The 24003-nt window shown below is 37.8% G+C and overlaps 1 protein-coding gene across 1 annotated transcript in view; it reads right to left on the bottom strand.

Moving 5' to 3' along the window:
* Positions 1-24003, bottom strand: part of SEMA3E (semaphorin 3E) — a 279112-nt gene that overhangs the window by 111240 nt on the left and 143869 nt on the right. The window contains exons 2-4 of the mRNA XM_068972992.1: positions 14240-14400; positions 4530-4589; positions 844-963 (exon numbers count right to left, since the gene is read on the bottom strand). Coding sequence (XP_068829093.1) covers positions 844-963; positions 4530-4589; positions 14240-14400 — 341 coding nt within the window. The remainder of the gene's footprint in view (positions 1-843; positions 964-4529; positions 4590-14239; positions 14401-24003) is intronic.

Raw genomic sequence — 24003 nt, 5'->3', positions numbered from 1 at the left:
CATCTTGATGTAGGATTCTGCCTTCTGATTACAAGGAAAGGTAACAGATCCTGACATCAGAACATTGTTTAGTATGTTTCACAGTGAAACTGAGATCTAAAGTGCTTGACATGTGCCTAAATAAACGAGAGCTGGTAGTTTACCCAGTTTGTTGAAACCAGTTATATGATTGATCATCAAGCCTGCTACTTTATATATGCATGTAGCAGAATTCAGTTGTGATTTGCTTAAATAATACCATATCACCTAGTGGTGGGGTCTTAGGGGAAGACATGGATAAGCTCTCATTAACTATTATTTATCTTAAGTCAGTTTGCAATCTATCCCCCACCTCAACTCCACCTTCCTACCTCACCTGGCCAAGAAAAGGAGTTATTATAGGATCAACAAGCCTGTGCATGTCTTTTAAAAGATACTGTATGTAATAATTTTGTTTATATAAATTTATTTACACATACACGTGTGTGTGTGTATATATATGTTCATGTATATATATATATATATATGTTCATATATATATATATAAATACATTCATTCTACTCTGGTGCTTATACCAATACAAATCATATAAGAACACAGTTTGATATTAAGAAATATTTTTAAGTGGACAGATTAAGTAAATGAAATTCTTCAGTGAAGGAATACATAAAGAATTAACTTGTTCACAGATTTCGTAACTGACAAGAAATCTTTTTGCCTCTCACTCAAGAAAATTAATTCAGAATATCACAAATGCTCTTCTCTTTTATCTGAAGAAATGCCATAACCTTTCTTTTAAAACAAAGTTATTTTAAGCATTACTTTTGATAATTCATTCAGAGCAATGAATGAAACTGTCATACCTCCAAATGGTAGCCAACTCTGATGAAGGCACAGAGTGGGTCAAAAGCTCCTGTCCCGCAGGTCAGTAGGTGTGTTCTGTTATAGTGATGCAAAACCCGAACATAATTTGCACATTCATTCTAAAACCAGGAGAAAAAAAGGAATTGGTTAGTGTAATAAAAATGTTTTGCTTCTTTTTTTGACTGTTGTTTTTCCTAACCCTAGACATCTCATGTATAAGCCTCCCTTGGTTAGGGAAGGCAAAGGGGGCAAAATGAAAAGAGGACAATGACCAGCAGAAGAGTCGGGGGAGACGGATATAGCGAGGTATCAATTACAATCAATAATGGGAGTGCATCATTATGAGGTATTCTAGTACACAATTGAGGAGTTTTTTTTTAAAAAAAGCACTGGTCAGAAGTGTATTCAGGTCTAGATTTCCAAGGCAATGTTTCACTAGGTAATTTAATTATTATCAATACTGTTATTTTTTAAAGTACATATAAATCAACATCAAGTCAGAAGACCAATCAGTAGAAGTAGTTTTATTACCCTCAAGTAAACATATGCAGACTTAGGGGCACAAAGAGTTCTGATGTTTGGAAAAGTAAGTCCTGTATTTTCAAACTCATAAATTCATATAAAGGACTTTCAAAGAGAATTTTCAAGTAAACAGATGGAAACTAACTGGTAAAAATAACATTTTATACCTATTACTGTAAGATTACAGTCCTGGGATCAGCAAACTTTTTCTATAAAGAACCAGAGAGTAAATATATTTAGTTTGATGGGCCATCTGGTCTCTGTTGCAACTCTTTAACTTCTGCAGCTATAGCATAAAAGCAGCCATTGTCAACAGAAAAATAAATGGATATGGATATATTCCAAGAAAACTTCATTCATGGCAGGTCACATTTGGCCTCAGATCTCTAGTTTGTCTAAAATGGGATTCAACTGTAAGCTCATCAGAAAACAGAATCTCAGTTTTGTACATCCTTATATTCCATAATTAATCAAACTCAGTACCTAATACACAGCCCACACTCAACAAAGTTTTAATAGATCAATCATTAGGTGAGTATGCTAAATGAAAAAATGTTCTAAAACTGTTTCAAACCAACTTAACTAAATTTTAGTGAATATCTTGTTGGCAAATTAATCCCAGGGACAGAGGAGCCTGGTGGGCTGCCGTCTATGGGGTCGTACAGAGTCGGACATGACTGAAGTGACTTAGCAGCAGCAGCAGTACATTTAAATTATGAGAGAAATACCAAACCCTTTAATTGCTAAATATTACCTTGACATTAGTAGATGCAGTAGTCAGTAAAAGACATTTTATAAAGACAGATTTTGAGTTTTAAAGTCTCTCATATAACAGTATTGGGATGAAAAAAGCCAACAGAACCATCATACCATACATGACTAAGATTATAGCATTCCCTTGGCAAGAACAAGTAATGCACTAATGAACAAATTATTTGGGTTACTAAGATTTATTTCTTTAATTTCCCATTAACATAGCATCCTAGTCTATGGATGACCCATATGTTGGGAAAATCTAATATTCTATTTTCATCTTGCTGTAAGCGCATGCTTCTCATCTCCTGAAACGGGCACATTTTGAGGGGACAATGAGACCATATTCTGGCTCTGCTGGGTTTAGACTGACACAGCCTCTGAACGTGTTTAATTAGTCAGCAACAGGCTGCAGACTGAGGAAGCAAGGAAGACTCATTCCTTGACTGTTACCCAGTTGCTACACAAGAATGAGGTGTTGGTAGAATGTGTGTTAATTTTTCACATGTTTTTGCTTTTTCTTCTTACAGAAAAAAGAACACGTTAACTCTCTAAAGGAGATGTGCATGCTTCTTCCAAAGTTGTGAACTGTGTCATCAACTGGTTACAACTAACATGTGAAAAGTCCTTTCACTCATGTGTTCATGTGCTCAGAACTGTGGAATAGGGCTGCTGCTGCTGCTGCACCACCTATTCCCTTTCACACACTAAAGGTAAGTTATGGAGAAATGAAATACTGATTCCTTCAGTAAGCGATCCTCTCAAAACATGTGGAATACATAAAGCATGTCTATTGCCTTTGCCATCTTCTATCAAGTTTTTAGTTTTTTCTCCTTTAACTTCTTCATTTGTTTCTAATTCACTAATCAAAGTGAAACAAAATCTCACAAAGAAGGTGCTCAGCTTATCTTTAAGATACTACCTGAAATTTCTTTTCTCTCTAATACGTAGGAAATAAACACTATAAGAATGAATAAATCTGAATTGATTAAAATATAGTAAAATATAATAAGAGAAAATAAAACCAAGATCTAGATGGCACCTTGGTTCCCTACACTAACTCCACAATGAAAATAATTTTAAAGTAATTATGTACACATAGACAATGTACATGTATATATCAAATATGTATGTATGTATATGTGTGTGTTTGTGCTAAGTTGCTTCATTCATATCCAACTGTTTGCAACTCTATGGACTGTAGCCCACTGGGCTCCTCTGTCTTTGGGATTCTCCAGGCAAGAATATTGGAGTGGCTTGCCATGTCTTTCTCCAGGGGAACATCTGAACCCAAGGATTGAACCCATGTCTCTTATATCTGCTGCACTGGCAGGGTTTTTCACCACTAATGCCACCTGGGAAGCCCTGTGTGTGTGTGTGTGTGTGTGTGTTTGTGATGTGTGTATATGTGTGTGTGTGTGTGGTGTGTGTATGTGTGTGGTATGTGTATGTGTGTGGTGTGTGTGTGTATGTGTGTGTGTGTGTGTGTGTGTGTGTGTGGTGTGTGTGTGGTGTGGTGTGTATTGTTGTTCAGTCTCTAAGTCATGTCCGCCTCTTTGCAACCCCAAAAGACTGCAGCATTCCAGGCTTCCCTGTCTTTCACTATCTCCCAGAGTTTGCTCAAACTCATGTCCATTGAGTAGGTGATGCCATTCAACCATCTGATCCTCTGTCCCATTCCTTCTCCTCCTGCACTCAATCTCTCCCAGCATCAGGGTCTTTTCCAATGAGTTGCCTCTTTGCATCAGGTGGCCAAAGTTTGGAGCTTCAGCTTCAGCAACAGTTCTTCCAATGAATATTCAGGGTTGATTTCCTTTAGGATTGACTGGTTGGATCTCTTTGCTGTCTAAGGTAGTCTCAAGAGTCTTCTCCAGCACCACAGTTCAAAAGCATCAATTCTTTGGCACTCAGCCTTCTTTATGACCCAACTCTCACATCCGTACATGAGTACTGCAAAAACCATAGCTTTGACTAGTTGGACCTTTGTTGGCAGAGTGATGTCTCTGCTGTTTAATATGCTATCTATGTTTGTCATAGCTTTTCTTCCAAGGAGCAAGTGTCTTTTAATTGTATGGCTGCAGTCACCGTCCATAGTGATTCTGGAGCCCCCCAAAATAAAATCTGTCACTTTTTCCCTTTTTCCTCATCTATTTGCCCTGAAGTAATGGGACCAGATGCCATGATCTTCATTTTTTGAATGTTGAGTTTTAAGCCAGCTTTTTCACTCTTCTCTTTCAACTTCTGTGTGTGAATATATAATATATGTATATATCCAGAGATATATATTTCTTCCTTACATGAATTGTATATATGCTCTTTAGGAACAAATCACAGGTTAGAGATTCAGTCCTTTGTCACTGACCAGGACTACAATTAATGATATGTTTAGTTTATAATGAATACTACTTACGGCATCATTTCCTTTCATTATGCATTCTTCTGTTTTTAGTGCTGTACTTGGCCAGTGTATCTGAAATACAATATAATGCACTATTATGAAAACACATAGAAAAATAAACTACACTGAAAACCCATTTCATTTTTTCTGTAAGTCAATACTTTATATTTTATTTTATTTTTGTTGGTTCTGTTTCTTTCTTTGAGAAGATCAAGAGGTTTATCACTTAACTCAGATATTATGGAGCCAAATCCAGGTCTTAATACATGAAAAATATAAAAGTGGTGACAATAGCATTTAATTATGATGATCTTGGTATGATTAAATTTATTATCATAAGAGTAAGCACTATATGGTTTCAACTATAGGAATACAACATTACTTTGATATTGTTATTACTGTAACAGGCCCCCTAAGTTTCTTATGAACAATATTCAGCATCATGTGGTCCTTTGCTTTCACAGTGCAATAGATAAACTTTTAAATACTTTGGCCACCTGATGCAAAGAGCTGACCCACTGGAAAAAACCCTGAAGCTGGGAAAGACTGAGGGCAGGAGGAGAAAGGGGGCGGGCAGAAGATGACAAGGTTAGATGGCATCACCAACACAATGGACATGAATGTGAGCAAACTCCAGGAGATAACGAAGGACAGGGAAGCCTGGCGTGCTGCAGTCCATGGGGTCGCAAAGAGTTGGACGCAACTTAGTGACTGAACAGCAACAAACAGAAACACATGAGCACTTTTTGTTATGTTGCAACATAAAAAAGAAAGACAAAGAACAAGTAGGGATACCAAAGAAAGCCAGTTAAAAGCCAAAAGCACACATAGAAAAGCCTAGAATCAACGCTCTCCATTATATCATAGATCTATCGATGGAGCATATATGATTCAGGAACAATATCACATTAATGTAACAATATCAGGTTCAATTGCAGCCTTGCATCAGCCTGAAGAGGGTCCTTAACACCACTGCAGAATAAGGATGCTGGAAGTGAAACTGTTGAATTTATAAACTTTATTGATCCTTTTTTGGAAAAAATTCAGACACTGAGCGATAGGTTTTCTCAGATGACTTCTAAAATATATTCTAATTTGAGGTTCAATTTGGTTTTGGAATTATAGTTTTACTATGGATGCATAAATCATTCAAAAGGATATGCTAGAATGTATGTGTGTACATGTGTAAACACAAGCTCAAAATACAGATTAATTTTAGGATTACTCATCACTGGAAAGATAATTTGCTTATTAATAGGAGTAAATCAGAGAATATCTCACCTGTCAATCATAATGATTAACATTCTTAAGATCTTTAATTTATAAGAAGCAGGGCTTTTCTTCTTATAATATTAACACCCTTTTTTATTTACCTTTCATCATTATGTAAAATGAGACTTATTTAAACTATATTTCTACAATTGCAAAGTATTTGATAACCAATTCTTTGGAAAAATACCAAAGTTCAGCTTTTCAATGTTGAAACAGTATCCAGACAAGAGAATAACCTCCATTTACTACCTCATTCTCCTCAGTCATTGGTTTTATGTGGATTATTTCTGGGACTATTTGAATACATTGTTTTGTGGGAGGGGAGCAACTTTCTAGAGGATTCCTATATTTTGTTGACTAATTTTGTTTTCAGCTATCTTTTCAAACAGCCTTGGAAGATAGAAATAGATCCTCCCTCCAGGGCAAATAGATTTTTTTCTTGATCAGGATAATAAAGATAATGTCTCCCTCTGGGCAAAGGCTGGACAGGTTTGCTAGAAGACTCCTTTTAAGACTAAGAGTATTCTGAGCTGAACTTCCCTGGTGGCTCAGACGGTAAAGCGGCTGTCTACAATGCGGGAGACCCGGGTTTGATCCCTGGGTCAGGAAGACCCCTTGGAGAAGGAAGTGGCAACCCACTCCAGTACTCTTGCCTGGAAAATCCCACGGATGGAGGAGCCTGGTAGGCTACACTCCATGGGGTTGCAAAGAGTTGGACACGACTGAGCAACTTCACTTCACTTCATTCTGGGCTGGAAGTTGGTAAATTGGGTACAACATATATTCACTGTGTGTACAACATCTCCTTAGGCTGCTTGGCTCTGTGGGACTTGGGGAGCAAAAGACAACTGATGGAGACATGAGGCTTATCCAGTCTGCTGTACTGGGAGTGACAGAGTCCTCTGTCTCCAGGCCAGGTGCCCCCTGTCTTCTGCCAGCATCAGTGAAACTATGACAGGCTGATTGTCTAAAAGCAAGGTAAAATTCACACACACACACACACACACACACACAAATAATATATTCTGTGGTGGTGAGGACAATACATGCTCCTTCTAGGATTGCCAGAATGTGTTATTTCTAGCAGCAAACCTAATCGTGAGGATTGCTCTAGGAATAATGATATCATTACTTCAGGCGCATCTTCAATGATGTTCCCAGATAACTTTCAACAGATGGCATTTGTCCCTCCTCTAATGCTCTGAATTGTTTTTCTTACTTTTTCTTCCTATGATATCACATTATGTGTACTCAATTTTAGCTGTCTTATTAGGCTGTAAGTTACAGAGGGCAAGGCAGTGACTTACTTCTGTAGCCCTAAAATGCCTACCTGACACAGGGTCTTTAATGCCATCACTGCTTATTCATTGGCTACTGACAGATTTGTATCAGTCAACATTTCTTTATCACATTCTTCAGAAAGTTAGTTCACTAAAGGAGCCTACAATACAGTTTGAGAGAGAGATTCACTGACATGAAAAGGCTACAATCAGTGTCAAGTAAATGAGACAAGCTGCACTTTCCAGTTTAATCAGGGAGGAAATCCTACAGAATTTAGTGAGTGTGAAAGACTGGCAGGATTTCCGAGGGCAGAGAAAATGGTCTTAATCAGATCACTCTGGGTTCACAGAGGGAAAGAAGTAGATTAAGTTATGAACACTTACCACCAAAGTCCAACACATCAGAACTCCCCTAAGGAATAACATGCTTGAGTTTTGCTTTTATTGTTGTTTATACTTCAGTTTCCCTTGGTTTGTTTTTTTAACACAATTTAACAGGCTCAGGACTGTATTCAGATGTCCACTCAGGTGAGAAAAGACAAGAGAATGATCTCACTGAAAATCAGAAGTTATTTTAAAGCCATTATGTACAGATGTTCTGCCAAGACAGTAAGGGAAATGATTTTCTTCATTTGTTTTGGCAGTCAGGATGCCTTTTGGTTCTGCTCCAAAGTATAGCATCAACAAAAAGTCATAAAATTAAGCTATCTGTTCTGCATAAAGCGTTTTTAAAGGCAGTTAAACAACAGGGTGTAATGACATTTCCAAATTCTCTGCACCAAGAAAGGTACAAAAAGCAAAAGGTTAAATACACACGATTTCATCACAATATTCCTACTATATAATTTAATTGTTCTAATGCATTTTAACAGGCCATTTACTATTCTTGTATAGCTCAGATGAGAAAAATAAAATAAAAATTAAATTACAAAGTATTCTTTTCTGAACTCCCTATTGAACCTCCTAATTATACCAGGATTAAGAATTTAACTATTCTATTGTTACATGATGTTAGAACACTCAGAGATTTTGGAGAGCAAAAACAAATGAACAAAAAAGTAATAATTTAACTGTCTAAAAAACATTATTTCCTTTTTTTATTGAAAAAGATTAAATAAAATGATCTAACAAATGTAAATCTCCCTTGGAATATATTTAAGTGACTAAGACACTATTATAACCTTGTCTAATATTCTCTTCCTAATTCTATTATTCTAATGAAAAATATTGTTTATATTATAGTTTTTTATTTCTATATTTTACATCTATATATAGTACCAGTGCCCATCAACACATATTTTAATTAAAGGTTCTACAAATGTCATTAAAATCAAGAAAATATATTTTGAATATAACACATTAAAAGAGACTTAATGGTTTATAAATGGTAGTTTTAACCTGTCACACTTCCCTCTTACTGTTTATGCTTTTGTAATTAGTTATAATGACTGTCATTATTCAAATATTTTATAACCAGAATTATAATCTTCTGCATTACAGATAACATTTGTTCTTGAAATGTTGGTAATCAAAAGCTTTTGAATTAGAACACTATTATTATAACACAAACACTTCTGGCCTGGTAAAACTCTGATGTTGGGAGAGATTGAAGCCAAAAGGAGAAAGGGGCAGCAGAGGATGAGATGATTAGATAGCATCACTGACCCAATGGACATGAATTTGAGCAAGCTCTGGGAGATAGCAGAGGAAAGAGGAGCCTGGTGTGCTGCCATCCATGAGGTCACAAAGAATCAGATATAATTTAGTGACTGAACAACAAATGCCCTTTTTAATGGATGAAATCTACTAAATTGCTATCATTAATGTGAAACACCATTTGCCATTTTATATGCAAATTATATTCTAATACCTTTCTCCCACTTAAAAAAAAATGAAGGTCTAAAATGGAAGAATTTTTTTCACCTTTCATTCAATAAACTTCAGTGAAAAAAGTATAAATATTTTTACAAATAAAAGTGACTAAACTTTATTTATAGATATCCAAATTAAGTAGTGTAACTTTAGCCTTAAATAATAGTGGTAAGAATAATTTTAGAAGAAAAAAAAGGTGAAATTTAGAAACCGAAAAGTCATGGGTAAAAGTTAAAGCAAAAATTTATTACTAAATATGGAATATCCGATGAAGTCCTCCCTGGTGCCTCAGATGGTAAAGAATCTGCCTATAATGCGGGAGACCTGGGTTCAGTCCCTGGGTTGGGAAGATCCCCTGGAGGAGGGCATGGCAATCCATTCCAGTATTCTTGCCTAGAGAATCCCCATGGACAGAGGAGCCTGGTGGGCTACAGTCCATGGGGTCTCAAAGAGTGGGACATGAATGAGCAACTAAGCACAGCACATGAAGTCCTATAAAATACAGCTTAAATAAACCAACATTTACTTTATTTTTCAGGAAGCCTTGGTAATTCTCAAATATGCACAGATTGCAAGGGGCTACATCACCAGAACACAGACCAGCTAGTCCCTCTGCTGTCTTTGAATACCAGAGCTTCCTTGGACTCTCAACGTTGCCATAAATTAACAAAGGGGAAACAGTTCCTTCTTGTTCTTATCATTGGTTTTCCTCTGCTTCTGTCACCAACTACTGTTTCACTAGTCTATTAACCATCACTAAAGGAAACAGTAGCCATGCAAAGGCAGTAAGAACCAAGAGGAAAGAAACACCTGGTAACAAAAGGCAGAACTATTGGTAAGCTGAAGACCAATTTGGGAGACACAGTTCACACCAAAGTAGCAGCCTGGTTCTCAATTCTATGGTGTAATAGAAATAGCTTAGGCTTCTGAGACAAATGAACTTGGTTTTAAGTTCTAATTGCTACTTACTGGCCTTGTGGCCTTATTCTCCTCTTTTTTCCATTTACCCAACATGCTGCTGCTAAAGCAATCACCCTAAACTATCTTCTCATTATGTTATACAAGTACTCAGACTCTCCCACTGGCTCCTGCGTTGCTTAAGTTTCAACAGCTCAGCAGTAAAAGGTTCTTCAGGATCTGGTCTAAACCATATTTCCATCCTTAACTACCACTCTCCCCAGTTCCCACCCACACGCCCCCACCTCACCTATCTACTTCAGCCAAATCATTATTTCAAATTGCTCTAAAATTTCTCAGCTTCTTCCCTGTCCTCCCTACCAAACTGTGTGAGTCAAAATTCCTACTATTCAAAGCCCACTTTTAAATTATATCTCCTCCAGGAAACCCCAACTCTCAGTTTATGCATATTTTCTTAGTGTTTTATTTGGGCCTTTATTATAGTTCTCCTCAAATTGTGCTATCTATGACAGATGTGTATGTATCTTCTCCATTGCACTAGGAATATTTTAGGGTAGGGACTGGTTTATTCATTTCTGTGTACTTTGTATTTCCACGACTATTTCTAGAACTTAGTTGAACAGTCTTTAATATGAAGGACTCTTATACCTCACTTAGAAATGGAAGCACACAAGAATCATGTGCTAATTCTGTGTCTTGTTTAGATAATAACCATGATAGCAAATATGTGGATAACACTACATATTTCTGGCACTGTTCAAGGCAATTAATGACTCAATTAATTGTCTTATAAAATGCTCAGTCGCTTCAGTTGTGTCTAACTCTTTGTGACCCCATGGATTGCAGCCCACCACGTTCCTCTGTCCATGAGATTCTCCAGGCAAGAATGGAGTGTGTTGCCATATCGTCCCCCATGTTTTTCTCTTTCCAAGTCTTCTATCTGTACTACTGCTGCTGCTAAGTCGCTTTAGTTGTGTCCAACTCTGTGTGACCCTGTAGACGGCCCTCCCCCCGTCCCTGGGATTCTCCAGGCAAGAACACTGGAGTGGGTTGCCATTTCCTTCTCCAATGCGTGCAAGTGAAAAGTGAAAGTGAAGTCGCTCAGTCGTATCTTGACTCTTCACGACCCCATGGACCACAGCCTACCAGGCTCCTCCATCCATGGGATTCTCCAGGCAAGAGTAGTGGAGTGGGGTGCCATTGCCTTCTCGTTCTGCTATTGTCACATAATGATCAGAATCTCAAGATACCTTAATATTTTCACCTGAATAATGATTTCCTCTAGCTCAGTCCAAAACATTTTGCACCAAAAGACTTTAGACAAAAGTGCAAAGAAAAAAAAAAAAAGTTTAAATAAATTTCTTAGGAAGTTCCTGATGCAATCAGAGTTTAATCTAAGTATTGTGTTATCTGTAGATTTTAGAGACTTTTTAAGAGAGTAATCTGCAGAAATTTTTTCTAGCAGGTAGGAGGATCTCATGAGATAAAACAAATGGAATAATAAGGGTAGAAATTTTACAGTGTTACCACCAGGACTGACTCTTCCATTTTTGAGTGAAGGTTAAGGGTCTTTTATGAATGTGACATAGATACAAGAGAACAGAATTTCAGGGTGAAAGTATCATTACATAGTCTGGGAAATGCTATGAATGAATTAATTTATAAAGCAAAGTCAGTATCTAAAAAACTAACAGTAAATTTATTAAATGGTAGTGAGAGTGAAAATGTTAGTCACTCAGTCCTGTCTGACTCTTTGTGACCCAATAGATTATAGCCCACCAGGCTCCTCGTCCATGGGATTTCCCAGATAAGAATACTGGAGTAGGTAGCCATTGCTTTCTCCAGGGGATCTTTCTGACCCAGGGATCAAACCTGGGTCTACCTGCATTGCAAGCAGACTCTTTACCTTCTGAGATACCAGGGAAGCCCAGTAAATGGTAAGTTCTTACCTATTTCAAAATTGCACAGGAAAAATCAGTCTAATGTGTATATAATAGTACAAGTTCTGATTGTTATAGTTGATCCTTGAACAACATGGGTTCAAACTGTGAAGGTCCACTTAACATGTGGATTTTTTTCAGTGAATACCCTAATATTCAGTGAATACCCTAATATTTGTCCCCTTTAACAAATGAGAAAGCAGAAGAACAAAGGGGTTAAGGAATTTGCCGAGTACCGCAAATGCTAGTGAAGTGAAGTGAAGTCGCTCAGTCGTGTCCGATTCTTTGCTGATCCCATGGACTGTAGTCTACCAGGCTTCTCTGTCCATGGGATTTTCCCGGCAAGAGTACTGGAGTGGGGTGCCATTGCCTTCTCCAGGGGATCTTCCTGACCCAGGGATCGAACCCAGGTCTCCTGCATTGCAGGCAGATGCTTTACCCTCTGAGCCACCAGGGAAGCCCAGCTACAAATGCAAAGCAAGATTTAAACTAAAAATTTAACTTGTGTTCCTCATTCAATCTTCATATCCCCACAACAAAGGAAGTCCAGACACAAGTAACACAACTGAATCTGATAACTAATGCTGAATAAAACACAACAAAAAAGCAACCCCAGAAGACTACAGTAAACTAGTGTGTATCATTTTTACATAGCTTAAAACCAGTAACTCTAAACAATATACTATAATAGGGAAACACTCATTATGATAAAATAATTCTTTAACATTTAAAATTAATAAATAAATAAACCAAAAAGTCCATCGGAGTGATGGCTTCTAGGCAGCCGGAGACACAGGAGGAAAAGAGAGAGGAGTCAAAAGGTAACTGCAAGCAGCGGGAATGGTGATGATGTCATTCTTGAGTTGGCCGGTGAGTTCTAGGTATTTATTTAACTATTATGTCTTCTAAGATATTTACATTGTTTATTACTTTATGTAACAGATATTGGGCTTCCCTGGTGGCTCAATGGTAAAGAATCCGCCTACCAGTGCAGGAGACCTGAGTTTGATCCCTGCATCAGGAAGATCCCCTGGAGAAGGAAATGGCAACTCACTTCAGTATTTTTGCCTGGGAAATCTCATGGACAGAGAGCCTGGTGGGCTACAGTCCATGGAGTCACAAAATAATTGGACATGAGACTAAACAACAATAATTCAAGCAAAAAAAAGAGAAAACATTTAATCTGGGGGAAGGGGAAGAAGTGTGATCTATTTTCCTAATTATAATAATGTATATAGTTCAGTTCAGTTCAGTTCAGTTCAGTCGCTCAGTCGTGTCCGACTCTTTGCAACCCCATGAATCGCAGCACGCCAGGCCTCCCTGTCCATCACCAACTCCCGGAGTTCACTCAGACTCACGTCCATTGAGTCAGTGATGCCATCCAGCCATCCCATCCTCTGTTACTACTTAGCTAAAAATTGCGGTACAGCTATAATAGGAAGATGACAGGGCAGATGAGTAGGGGTTGCTGCTGAAATTGTGCAGAATTTAGCTACATCACTGCAAGAAAAGGAAGCAAAAATCTTCATCTTCCTTCACAGAAAGTCAACAGATATTGTCTAAAACTAGTGATATCAAGAAAGAACAGTATACAAATGTCACTTAGACACATAGAGATAAGAACCAGAGAAAATGAGACTTTTAAATGATTTCCTCTAGAGATTAGGAATTGGATGGGATGAAGGTGTTCTGCTTTTTATGATAATTTTTTAAATAACTTTAAAAAATATGGACATTGTTCATTTTGACAATCATAAAAATATGCAAGTAAATTATAAAGAAAATGTATTATGTAATATATACCTTTATGCCAAAAAATGCTATAGTCTACATATATCTGAATGTTTTATGTAAGGTTGATATAGTTCTGGAAACATATTAATTCAACTCTATAAGCACAGATTATAAGAACCATTTTTCTTCTTATAGTTAACCTTCTCAGAAAAGTTGAGTGCTTGCCTGTTTTAATATATTTTAATCCTTTAGGTTTAAAGAGCATCCATCTGAATTAGTGATCTTACCAATAGAAATACATGAGTCAGCTACACTGAGTTCACACATCCATATTTCTTCAGGCTGGGATTTTTGGAGTAATAAAGCCCAAAGGGACTTTAAATCAGAATATGCAGACCTAGATTTCAGGAGAGTGGGTGTGGTACAAGGGCCACTAGGCAAGAGAAAGTTTCAATGCATCAACCAGAAGTCTTTTGGGGATTTGGGGATCAGTGGTGTGCTAGAAAAGTTTATTCTGCACTATTTGTAAATCTTCTCAAAATGATTTTCTTTTTAATGTATATTTTATTTCTTTCAATAATATTATCACTCAGAATGTTCACGTGGTCAAGACAATGAAAAATCTAATCCAAGTAACACCCATCCAAGAAGATTTCTCTCTTACTCCTTTTCTTTCTCTCCTGAAATATAGTTTACTCTTTCATACCTCTCTATAGCCACTGCTGATGTGTTCTAAGCTGAGGGAATATACAAGATCCTTGCCTCCCACGAAGAGTCTCTCTTGATATTCATCCAGCAGCATTGTCTGGAGATTAAGAAATCCAAAACGGCTATGAAAGACCGATGTTCTGTTTAGATCCAAGAGCTCTGAAATGCAAAACAAAATGTACCCTAAACACAGAGAAAATACCAATACCTTTGTAATACTTTTTTCATGGCTCTATTTTCACATGGACTTTTACTGTGCAGTTAACATTCATTCATTTTATCATAAATACAAACTCTAAAATTTATTGTTCAGAAAGATTAAAAATATATAATACACTGTCAAAACTTGGTTGTGTGTTTGAAAGTTGCTAAAATAGTAGATATTCTAACTATGTAAAGGGATGGATATTAACTAAACTTATTGGGATAGTCATTTCTTGGTATGACTTGATATCAAATCAATATGTTATAAACAGACTCATACAACATTATAGTTAACTATATTTAAAAAAAATTGTTCAGCATTTAAAAACAGAGTATAATGGAAATAAGTTACAATGTGCACAAATTATAAACTTTTTTAACTTTATGAATGGAAAAACTTTGATACAACTTAATATATAAAGTCAATAGCCTATGCTTTTAAATATAGAGTTATTTTTCATGAACTTTAATGTAAAGCACTACATAGAAAAGTGATTCCACTATGACTTTTATATTTACTTCTCTACATATAATAAAAATCCCAATTCTAAAATAAATATCCCCAAAACAAGTCCATTTAATTCCAGATGAACACCAATTCAGAAAAAAAATTTTTCCACTTGAAACTGGTTGAGAAAGTCATGTCCAAAGTCAAATCACTCGAGTCTGGAAACTATCAGGACTGTGAGTGCAATGAAATAAAACATGGTAGTATTCACTACAGTGGGAATAACTGTTAAAACTGACAGGGATCTACTGTCTAAAACTGTGATTTAGGCCACTGTTTATGTACTACTCTTACTTCAGAAGGACTAAAGAGCCTCTTGATGAAAGTGAAAGAGGAGAGTGAAAAATTTGGCTTAAACCTCAACATTCAGAAAACTAAGATCATGGCATCCGGTGCCAACACTTCATGGCAAATAGATGGGGAAACAGTGGAAACAGTGGCTGAGTTCATTTTTTGGGGGGTTCCAAAATCACTGCAGATAGTGATTGCTAAGTCGCTTCAGTCGTGTCCAACTCTGTGTGACCCCATAGACGGCAGCCCACCAGGCTCCTCCATCCCTGAGATCTTCCAGGCAAGAACACTGGAGTGGGTTGCCATTTCCTTCTCCAATGCATGAAAGTGAAAAGTGAAAGTGAAGTTGCTCAGTCATGTCTGACTTAGCGACCCCATGGACTGCAGCCTTCCAGGCTCCTCCATCCATGGGATTTTCCAGGCAAGAGTACTGGAGTGGGTTGCCATTGCAGATAGTGATTGCAGCTATGAAAAAATTAAAAGACACTTACTCCTTGGAAAGAAAGTTATGACCAACTTAGACAGCATATTAAAAAGCAGAAACATTACTTTGTCCACAAAGGTCCGCTAGTCAAGGCTATGGTTTTTTCAGTAGTCATGTATGGATGTGAGAGCTGGACTATAAAGACAGCTGAGCACTGAGGAATTGATGCTTTTGAACTGTGGTGTTGGAGAAGACTGTTGAGAGTCCCTTGGACTGCAAGGAGATCCAACCAGTCCATCCTAAAGGAGATCAGTCGTGGTTATTCATTGGAAGGACTGATGTTGAAGTTGAAACTCCAATACTTTGGCCACCTGATGTGAAGAGCTGACTCATTTGAAAAGACCCTGATGCAGGGTCCTTCTGGGGGCAGGAGGAGAAGGATGAGATGGTTGGATGTCGTCACTGACTCAATGGACATGAGTCTGGGTGAACTCTGGAAGCTGGTGCTGGACAGGGAGGCCTGGTGTACTGTGGTTCCTGGGGTCACAAAGGGTCGGACATGACTGAGTGACTGAACTAGACTGAACTTACTTCAGAAAGTCAGAATCTGGCAAAACTGTGGTATTGTTTGTTTGTTGAAGCTATTTCACTGCATATGGCAGTTTATTACTTATGACTGGTAAATGACATGTGAGAGACTTTGAGGATGAGAAAGAATATGACTCCAATATGAAAAACCCTGGAGGCTGAAAATTCCCAAGACGCCTCCTTGGAAATATTGACAAGTTAACAGATAACTTCATTTCCTAAAAATCTTCCTAATGCAACTGACAGAGAAGGTTAAATGTTGGTAACCAAAACACTCAAATCCAGATAGCAATATGAAATATGACAGATCTACATTATTTTGTCCACCCTTACACTATTTCTGAGAAAAGAGAAATGAAGTATTTTTTCCCCTCTATTAAGAATGTATTGACTTCTATTTCTCTACTCTGAAACTGCTGATGCCCAACATTTCATGGGATAGGGCTAACTTTAAATCTTTAGTTTAAAACAAGCAATATTGCTAGCATCAAAGTATCATTTATAAAGGTAAAACTTGTGATATTGAATCATTTGACAACTCATCTAAATAAAGAACTTAAACTTTTTAGAGAGAGATGGAAATAATAAGGTGCTTTATTTAGGGAGGATGAAAATAGGAATTTGAGAGATTTAGGGGTTCTTGAATTCTGGAAGACAAATTTTTCCTACTTGGTAATTTTGTCAAGGTAGAATCACATTATTTTCCTTTCTTACTAGGCATTCCCAGAAAGAGATGCACTTTTTAGGAATTCAATACCATAACAAAATATAAATCAAAGTTCTCCACTGCCATTATACCTTGTCTTTATATGTAATCACTTAAGGTGTTACATCAGGTCTGAACAGCAAACTATTTTGCAGAAAAAGCTCCCTAGTTATTCTGATACATTTCTAAAATTATTCAAGTGTTAAGTATGGTGAAATCATTATCTGAACATATTTAACTGATCAAAGAATGGGTATATGCTAAGTAGAATTAACAGATCTCTAAACTACAGACTTACCAAGAACAGTAAGGTACAGAGTTTAGGAGACTGAGTTGGCTGGAAAATGAGAGAAAGTCATGAAAGGAAACAAATATGAGGAACTTACCCCAAAGTGTTGCCACAGTTGAGTACTCATTGCAAATTTTTAAAAGTATGAATTGGAAAGAGAGGCAGCCTCACCAGTAAAGGAGGCCCTCCATCAGTGAATTCCAGTAGGGATGGAATGCCCTTGCTTTTTCCCAGTGAAGTCATTAGAGCCTCATTACCTCCATATATACCTAGAGATGTAGACATCAAAACTTCTACTTGTGTTTATGACTTGCCAGCTTCTGAAGTGCTTATTTTGCTTACTCTGTTTTTATAGTGTAAAGGTGGTAGTTCCTATTTTTTTTATCAATAATAATGAGACTAACTACTGATGCAATAGTGACATACAATTGCGATATCCAATAGTGAATACTGACGGCATCACCGACTCAATGGACTCAAGTTTGAGTAAGCTACAGGAGTTGGTGATGGACAGGGAAGTCTGGCATGCTGCAGTCCATGGGGTCGCAAACAGTCGGACACAACTGAGCTACTGAGCTGAACTGAACTACTGATCCACCAGTCTTATTTTCTTTTAATTTATCAGATTTTACTCGGACCCATCCTCCATCTATACGACCAAGTCTATCCCATGAGATAACAAAGATGAACTCATGTTTCTCTTGAGGTGTAGTTTGGGAAATGCAAAGGGAAAAATTCCAACAAATGCAAATTTTTAACAAGTTCCTTGCTCATGGCCTTTATATTTATCGATTTTTTTCCACCACAGTGTAACAGTTTGAATTACTTTCATCCTTTAAGTGACTTATGAAGAAACTTAGGTGCCCAGAGAATAAATGGGAAAGAGAGAACTATCCTACAGATATACACTATTACAATGAAAAAAAAAAAATTTCCCACCCCTCAAAAAAAAGAGAGTGAGAGAAAGAGAGAATTAAAGTACAACAGATGTGTATGCCATTATGAAAGTCCTGTAGGCTGAGAAGCTGAGGAGCCAGGTTCTGGTCTTAGCTTTGCCGATAATTACCTGAGGAACCTTGAATAACCACTTAACCTCTTTAGACTGGTTTCCTCACATGGTAATTACCCTTCTGTCCTCTAAATTATTAATTATTTGCCTAAATTGCATTTCTAAAATGGAGGTGATAAAACATTGTTCAGTCAGTTCAGTTCAGTAGCTCAATTGTGTCCGATTCTTTGCGACCCCATGAATTGCAGCACACCAGGCCTCCCTGTCCATCACCAACTCCCGGAGTTCACTCAGACTCACGTCCATCAAGTCAGTGATGCCATCCAGCTATCTCATCCTCTGTCGTCCCCTTCTCCTCCTGCCCCCAATCCCTCCCAGCATCAGAGTCTTTTCCAATGAGTCAACTCTTTGCATGAGGTGGCCAAAGTACTGGAGTTGTGGCTTTTTTTTAGTTTTCAGCTTTTTTTTTCCTTCCAAAGAAATCCCAGGGCTGATCTCCTTCAGAATGGACTGGTTGGATCTCCTTGCAGTCCAAGGGACTCTCAAGAGTCTTCTCCAACACCACAGTTCAAAAGCATCAAATCTTTGGCCCTCGCTTTCTTCACAGTCCAACTCTCACATCCATACATGACCACTGGAAAAACCATAGCCTTGACTAGATGGACCTTTGTTGGCAAAGTAATGTCTCTGCTTTTCAATATGCTGTCTAGGTTGGTCATAACTTTTCTTCATTGTTAAAAATATACAAATCCAAAGACAGATATTTTTAGTCTTTCAAAGTATAGTGCTGAATCTATATTTTTGACATCTTCAAAAATGGAGTGATCAATGAAAAATTCTAAATAGCTGATGACCCATATTTAAACTTGCCTAAAGGGAAAGTGGCTTCCTTGTGGCTCAGATGGTAAAGCATCTATCTACAATGTGAGAGACCTGGGTTCAATCCTTGGGTTGGGAAGATTCCCTGGAGAAGGAAATGGCACCCACTCCAGTACTCTCGCCTTAAAAATCCCATGGACGGAAGAGCTTGGTGCAGGCTAGTATCCATGGGGTCGCAAAGAGTCGGGCACGACTGAGCGACTTCACTTTCACTTTCAAAGGCAAGTAGTTAAAACATTAATTTATGACTTTTCATATATTTAAAATATTATAGAGTCAGGAAATACTTTTAGGTTATCAGGAATTTTGGATCTAATTTATTCTGATTCATTCATATTGCCTCAGAAAAAACTGCTGCCAAGATATGCCTGGATACATAAAATTGAATATGATGTACATGCCTCAGGCAGTAAGTTAAGAAATTTCATTTCACTTATAAAGACAGTTCCTGGGCTAGTTCCTGTTATTACTTTATTATTATCATTATCATTTTTTTTTAATTTACAATATTGTACTGGTTTTGCCACACATCAACATGAATCTGCCATCGCAGCACTGTTTATAATAGCCAGGACATGGAAGCAACCTAGATGCCCATCAGCAGATGGATGGATAAGAAAGCTGTGGTACATATACACAATGGAGTATTACTCAGCCATTAAAAAGAATACATTTGAATCAGTTCTAATGAGGTGGATGAAACTGGAACCGATCATACAGAGTGAAGTAAGCCAGAAAGAAAAACACCAATACAGTATACAAACGCATATATATGGAATTTAGAAAGATGGTAATGATAACCCTGTATGCGAGACAGCAAAAGAGACACAGATGTATAGAACAAACTTTTGGACTCTGTGGGACAGGGCAAGGGTGGGATGATTTGGGAGAATGGCATTGAAACATGTATAATATCATATAAGAAACGAATCACCAGTCTAGGTTCGATGCAGGGTGCAGGATGCTTGGGGCTGGTGCACTGGAAGTTGTTTTTTTTTTTTTTAATATAAGATCTAATAAATAGACTGTAGTTTTCTTTAAACATGTTCCCTATATGAGGGGTGGGCATTCAATGCTTCTGTAACTCTCTACTTAGACCAGTACAACAGAATAGCGCTGATGACTGATTCCTAACAAGTTCAGGCTTATCAACAGAAATTTCAGAATCAAGGTACTAACCAAAACATATCAGTTCAATGGTTTATACTTTTCTTGTCCACTTCCATAGAGATAAATCCCGATTGTGATCCTTAATTCACTCTGAGACTCAAATCCTCCTTCCTGTCTGGGACTCTCCAACATCTTGAGCTCTAAGTCAGGGAAGGCCAAAAGTATCCATTATGTGTAAATGTCTGTGCTTCAGATATATATATTGGGCTTCCCTGGTGGCTCAGAGGTTAAAGTGTCTGCCTGCAATTCTGGAGACCTGGGTTTGATCCCTGGGTCGGGAAGATCCCCTGGAGAAGAAAATGGCAACCCACTGCAGTATTCTTGCCTGGAGAATCCCATGGATGGAGGAGCCTGAAGGGCTTCAGTTTACAGGGTCGCAAAGAGTTGGACACGACTGAGCTACTTCACTTTCACTTTCGCTTTTCAGATATATATTTGGAATAACACAGAGGAATTCTACAACATAAATATTTTTAAAGGTTGTGCATATTTATGCTTTAATACTAACTCTAATTTTCTACTTTTATTTGATTATTTTACTTGCCTCTTTCCAAAACAGATCTGAGATGACTCATGCAAATATTCAATTGAACAAATAAATATATATTTAGGGGTATTAAAATATTGGGAAATAAAAAACAAACTGAGAGGTCTGGAATAGACCCCAGGCTTCTAAAAAAATCCAAAGTCACTAAAATACAAGGGAAAAACTATATAAATTGCTTAAGAGCACTGGCTGACATGATGGTTAATTTTATGTCTCAATTCGACTGGATCACAGTTGTCTAGATATTTGGCTAAACATCTCACTTAATCATGTGGCACTTACTTGTAAGAGGGAGGACCTACAACTATTCCTGTTACCCAAATGCAAAAAGAGAGGTTTTAAAGAGATTCAGAACACAGATAACTGGAGGAGGGCATGGCAACCCACTAGTATTCTTGCCTGGAGAATCCCATGGACAGAGGAGCCTGGTGGGCTACAATCCATGGGGTCACAAAGAGTCAGACAGGACTAAGCAACTAAGCACAGCATAGCACACAGCTAAGATTATTTGGTCATTGCTGGTACCAAAATCTAAATAAGGAACGTTGACCGGAGAGCTTTGCTCTTAATTATTCATAGTAGATGGGGTGTCCATCACCACTGTGCAGCACACAGCTTAGTCTTTCCCAGTTCTGGTCCCCAGAGACGAACACCATCAAGATGGTTTGATTTGTTAAGTTTGCTCCTTATAAACAAGAACTCCATAATCCATTACATCTAAAACTTCCTACAGGAGGAACTAAGAACAAACTGCAGACAATTCTTAAGGAGAAGGGAATACCACACTACCTTACCTGCCTCCTGAGAAACCTGTTTTCAGGACAAGAAACAGAACTGGACATGGAACAATGGAATGGTTCAAAGTTGGAAAAGGAGCACATCAAGGCTGTATACTGTCACCCTGCTTATTTAACTCACATGCAGAGTACATCATGCAAAATGCTGGGCTGGATGACTCACAAGCTGAAATCAAGGTTGCCATGAGAAATATCAACAATCTCAGATATGCAGATCATACCACACTAATGGCAGAAAGTGAAGAGGAACTAAAGAGCCTTTTGTGATGAAGGTGAAAGAGGAGAGGAAAAAGTCTGGCTCAAAACACAACATTAAAAAATGTAAAAAAAAAAAAAAATAAGATGATGGCATCTGGTCCCATCACTTCATGGCAAACAGAGGGGGAAAAAATGAAAACAGTGACAGACTTTATTTTCTTGAGCTCCAAAATCACTCTGGACAGTGACTGTAGTCATGAAATTAAGGCCCTTGCTTCTTGAAAGAAAAGCTATGATAAACCTGCTGCTGCTGCTGCTGCTAAGTCGCTTCAGTTGTGTCCGACTCTGTGCGACCCCACAGACAGCAGCCCACCAGGCTCCCCTGTCCCTGGGATTCTCCAGGCAAGAACACTGGAGGGGGTTGCCATTTTCTTCTCCAATGCATGAAAGGGAAAAGTGACAGTGAAGTTGCTCAGTCGTGCCCAACTACCGGGCTCCTCCATCCATGGGGTTTTCCAGGCAAGAGTACTGGAGTGGGTTGCCATTGCCTTCTCCTATGACAAACCTAGACACCATAATAAAAGCAGAGACATCACTTTGCTGACAAAAGTCCAGACAGTCAAAATTATGGTTTTTCCAGTAGTCATGTATGGATGTGAGAGTTGGTCCATAACAAGGCTGAGCCTGAAACAACTGATGCTTTCAAAATATGATGCTGGAGAAGACTCTTGAGAGTCCCTTGGACAGCAAGGAGATCAGTCAGTTCTCAAGGAAATAAACCCTGAATATTCACTGGAAGGACTGATGTTAAAGCTGAAGCTCCAATACTTTGACCTCCTGATGTGAAGAGCCCACTCACTGGAAAAGAACCTGATGCTGAGAAAGATTGAGGGCAAGAGGAAAAGGCGGCAACAGAGGATGAGATGGTTGGATGGCATCATTGACTTAATGGACATGAGTTTGAGCAAACTCTGGGAGATAGTGAAGGACAGGAAACCCTGATGTGCTGGAGTTCATGGGGTCACAAAGAGTCAGACACAACTTAGAACTGAACAATAACACAGAAAAGTCTATTCTATTAAGGGATTATAATATTTCTGAACTTGGATACATTTTTTGCAGAGACTCCTATTCATAATAAAATAAAATGGAAGGTTTTCCCAATATTCAGTTGTTAGAATTGACATAATTCAAATAATTCATCAGCATTTACAACAAGAAAACTCAGGTTAATATCAAGTTTAATTTTACTTACCTTTCATTTGTATTTAAAAACTGTCTCAAGTAACTATTGACTTTTTCATGTTGCTTTATGAATTGGTGACATCCTCAATTTTATATATCTTAATTTAAAAACAGGAAATCGTTGTACTTCACTTGTTATAGTTTCCAAATGAATTAAATACTTTTTTGGTACACACTTAGGCAAACAAAACAAAAACCTTAAGCAGGAAACTTTCCTCCTTCTTTAAGGATATTTTCTCTTTTTAGTTTTAGAGCCAGCATTTTAAGTCATAATAGTGGTCTTAGCACCAAATTATAGTCCACAGACACGGCATATTTACCAAGCAATGGCTAACTTCTTTATCCCTCTGTACTGCTGCAAGCTGCTTAGATGAAAGAATCAGAAAATATACAGGAAGAGGAGGACAAAAGAAACTCTAATCTCAGGTAATCTCCAGAAAACACAGTGCAAATAATGGACAGTGCTGACTCGGGTAAAAGGAAGGAGCTCATCTTGAGTTCTTCCTACTCTAAAAATAACACGAATTACTTGGGGGAGGCAGTGGACAAAGAAACAAGACAACTGAGATGCACCAACTCAGGGTTCATCCGGAAATTTTCTCAAGAGGGAACTAATTATTATTGCTAGGCTGCCTGCTAATTATCAGCTGTCAATGAAGATATATGCAGAGGATTTAGTCATTTCCTCTCATCGTCCTTCTTTTAAAACTGCAAGGGAAACAGTTTTAAAACTCACTGACCTCAATATATTATAGAGACAGTTCTCTTCACTTTGTCAAAATATATTTAAATTCCACACATCTGCATGTAAGATGGGGGAGGAGAGAGGATATATTTTTCAGTTTTCAAACAAAAAAATAGATTTCCAAGGGATGGGCATTTTCTTATTCAATGCACACTCCTACCA

This window comes from Capricornis sumatraensis, chromosome 5, assembly GCF_032405125.1.
Source record: "Capricornis sumatraensis isolate serow.1 chromosome 5, serow.2, whole genome shotgun sequence".
Taxonomy (NCBI): domain Eukaryota; kingdom Metazoa; phylum Chordata; class Mammalia; order Artiodactyla; family Bovidae; genus Capricornis; species Capricornis sumatraensis.
This window is presented reverse-complemented; position numbering and strand designations above follow the sequence as displayed.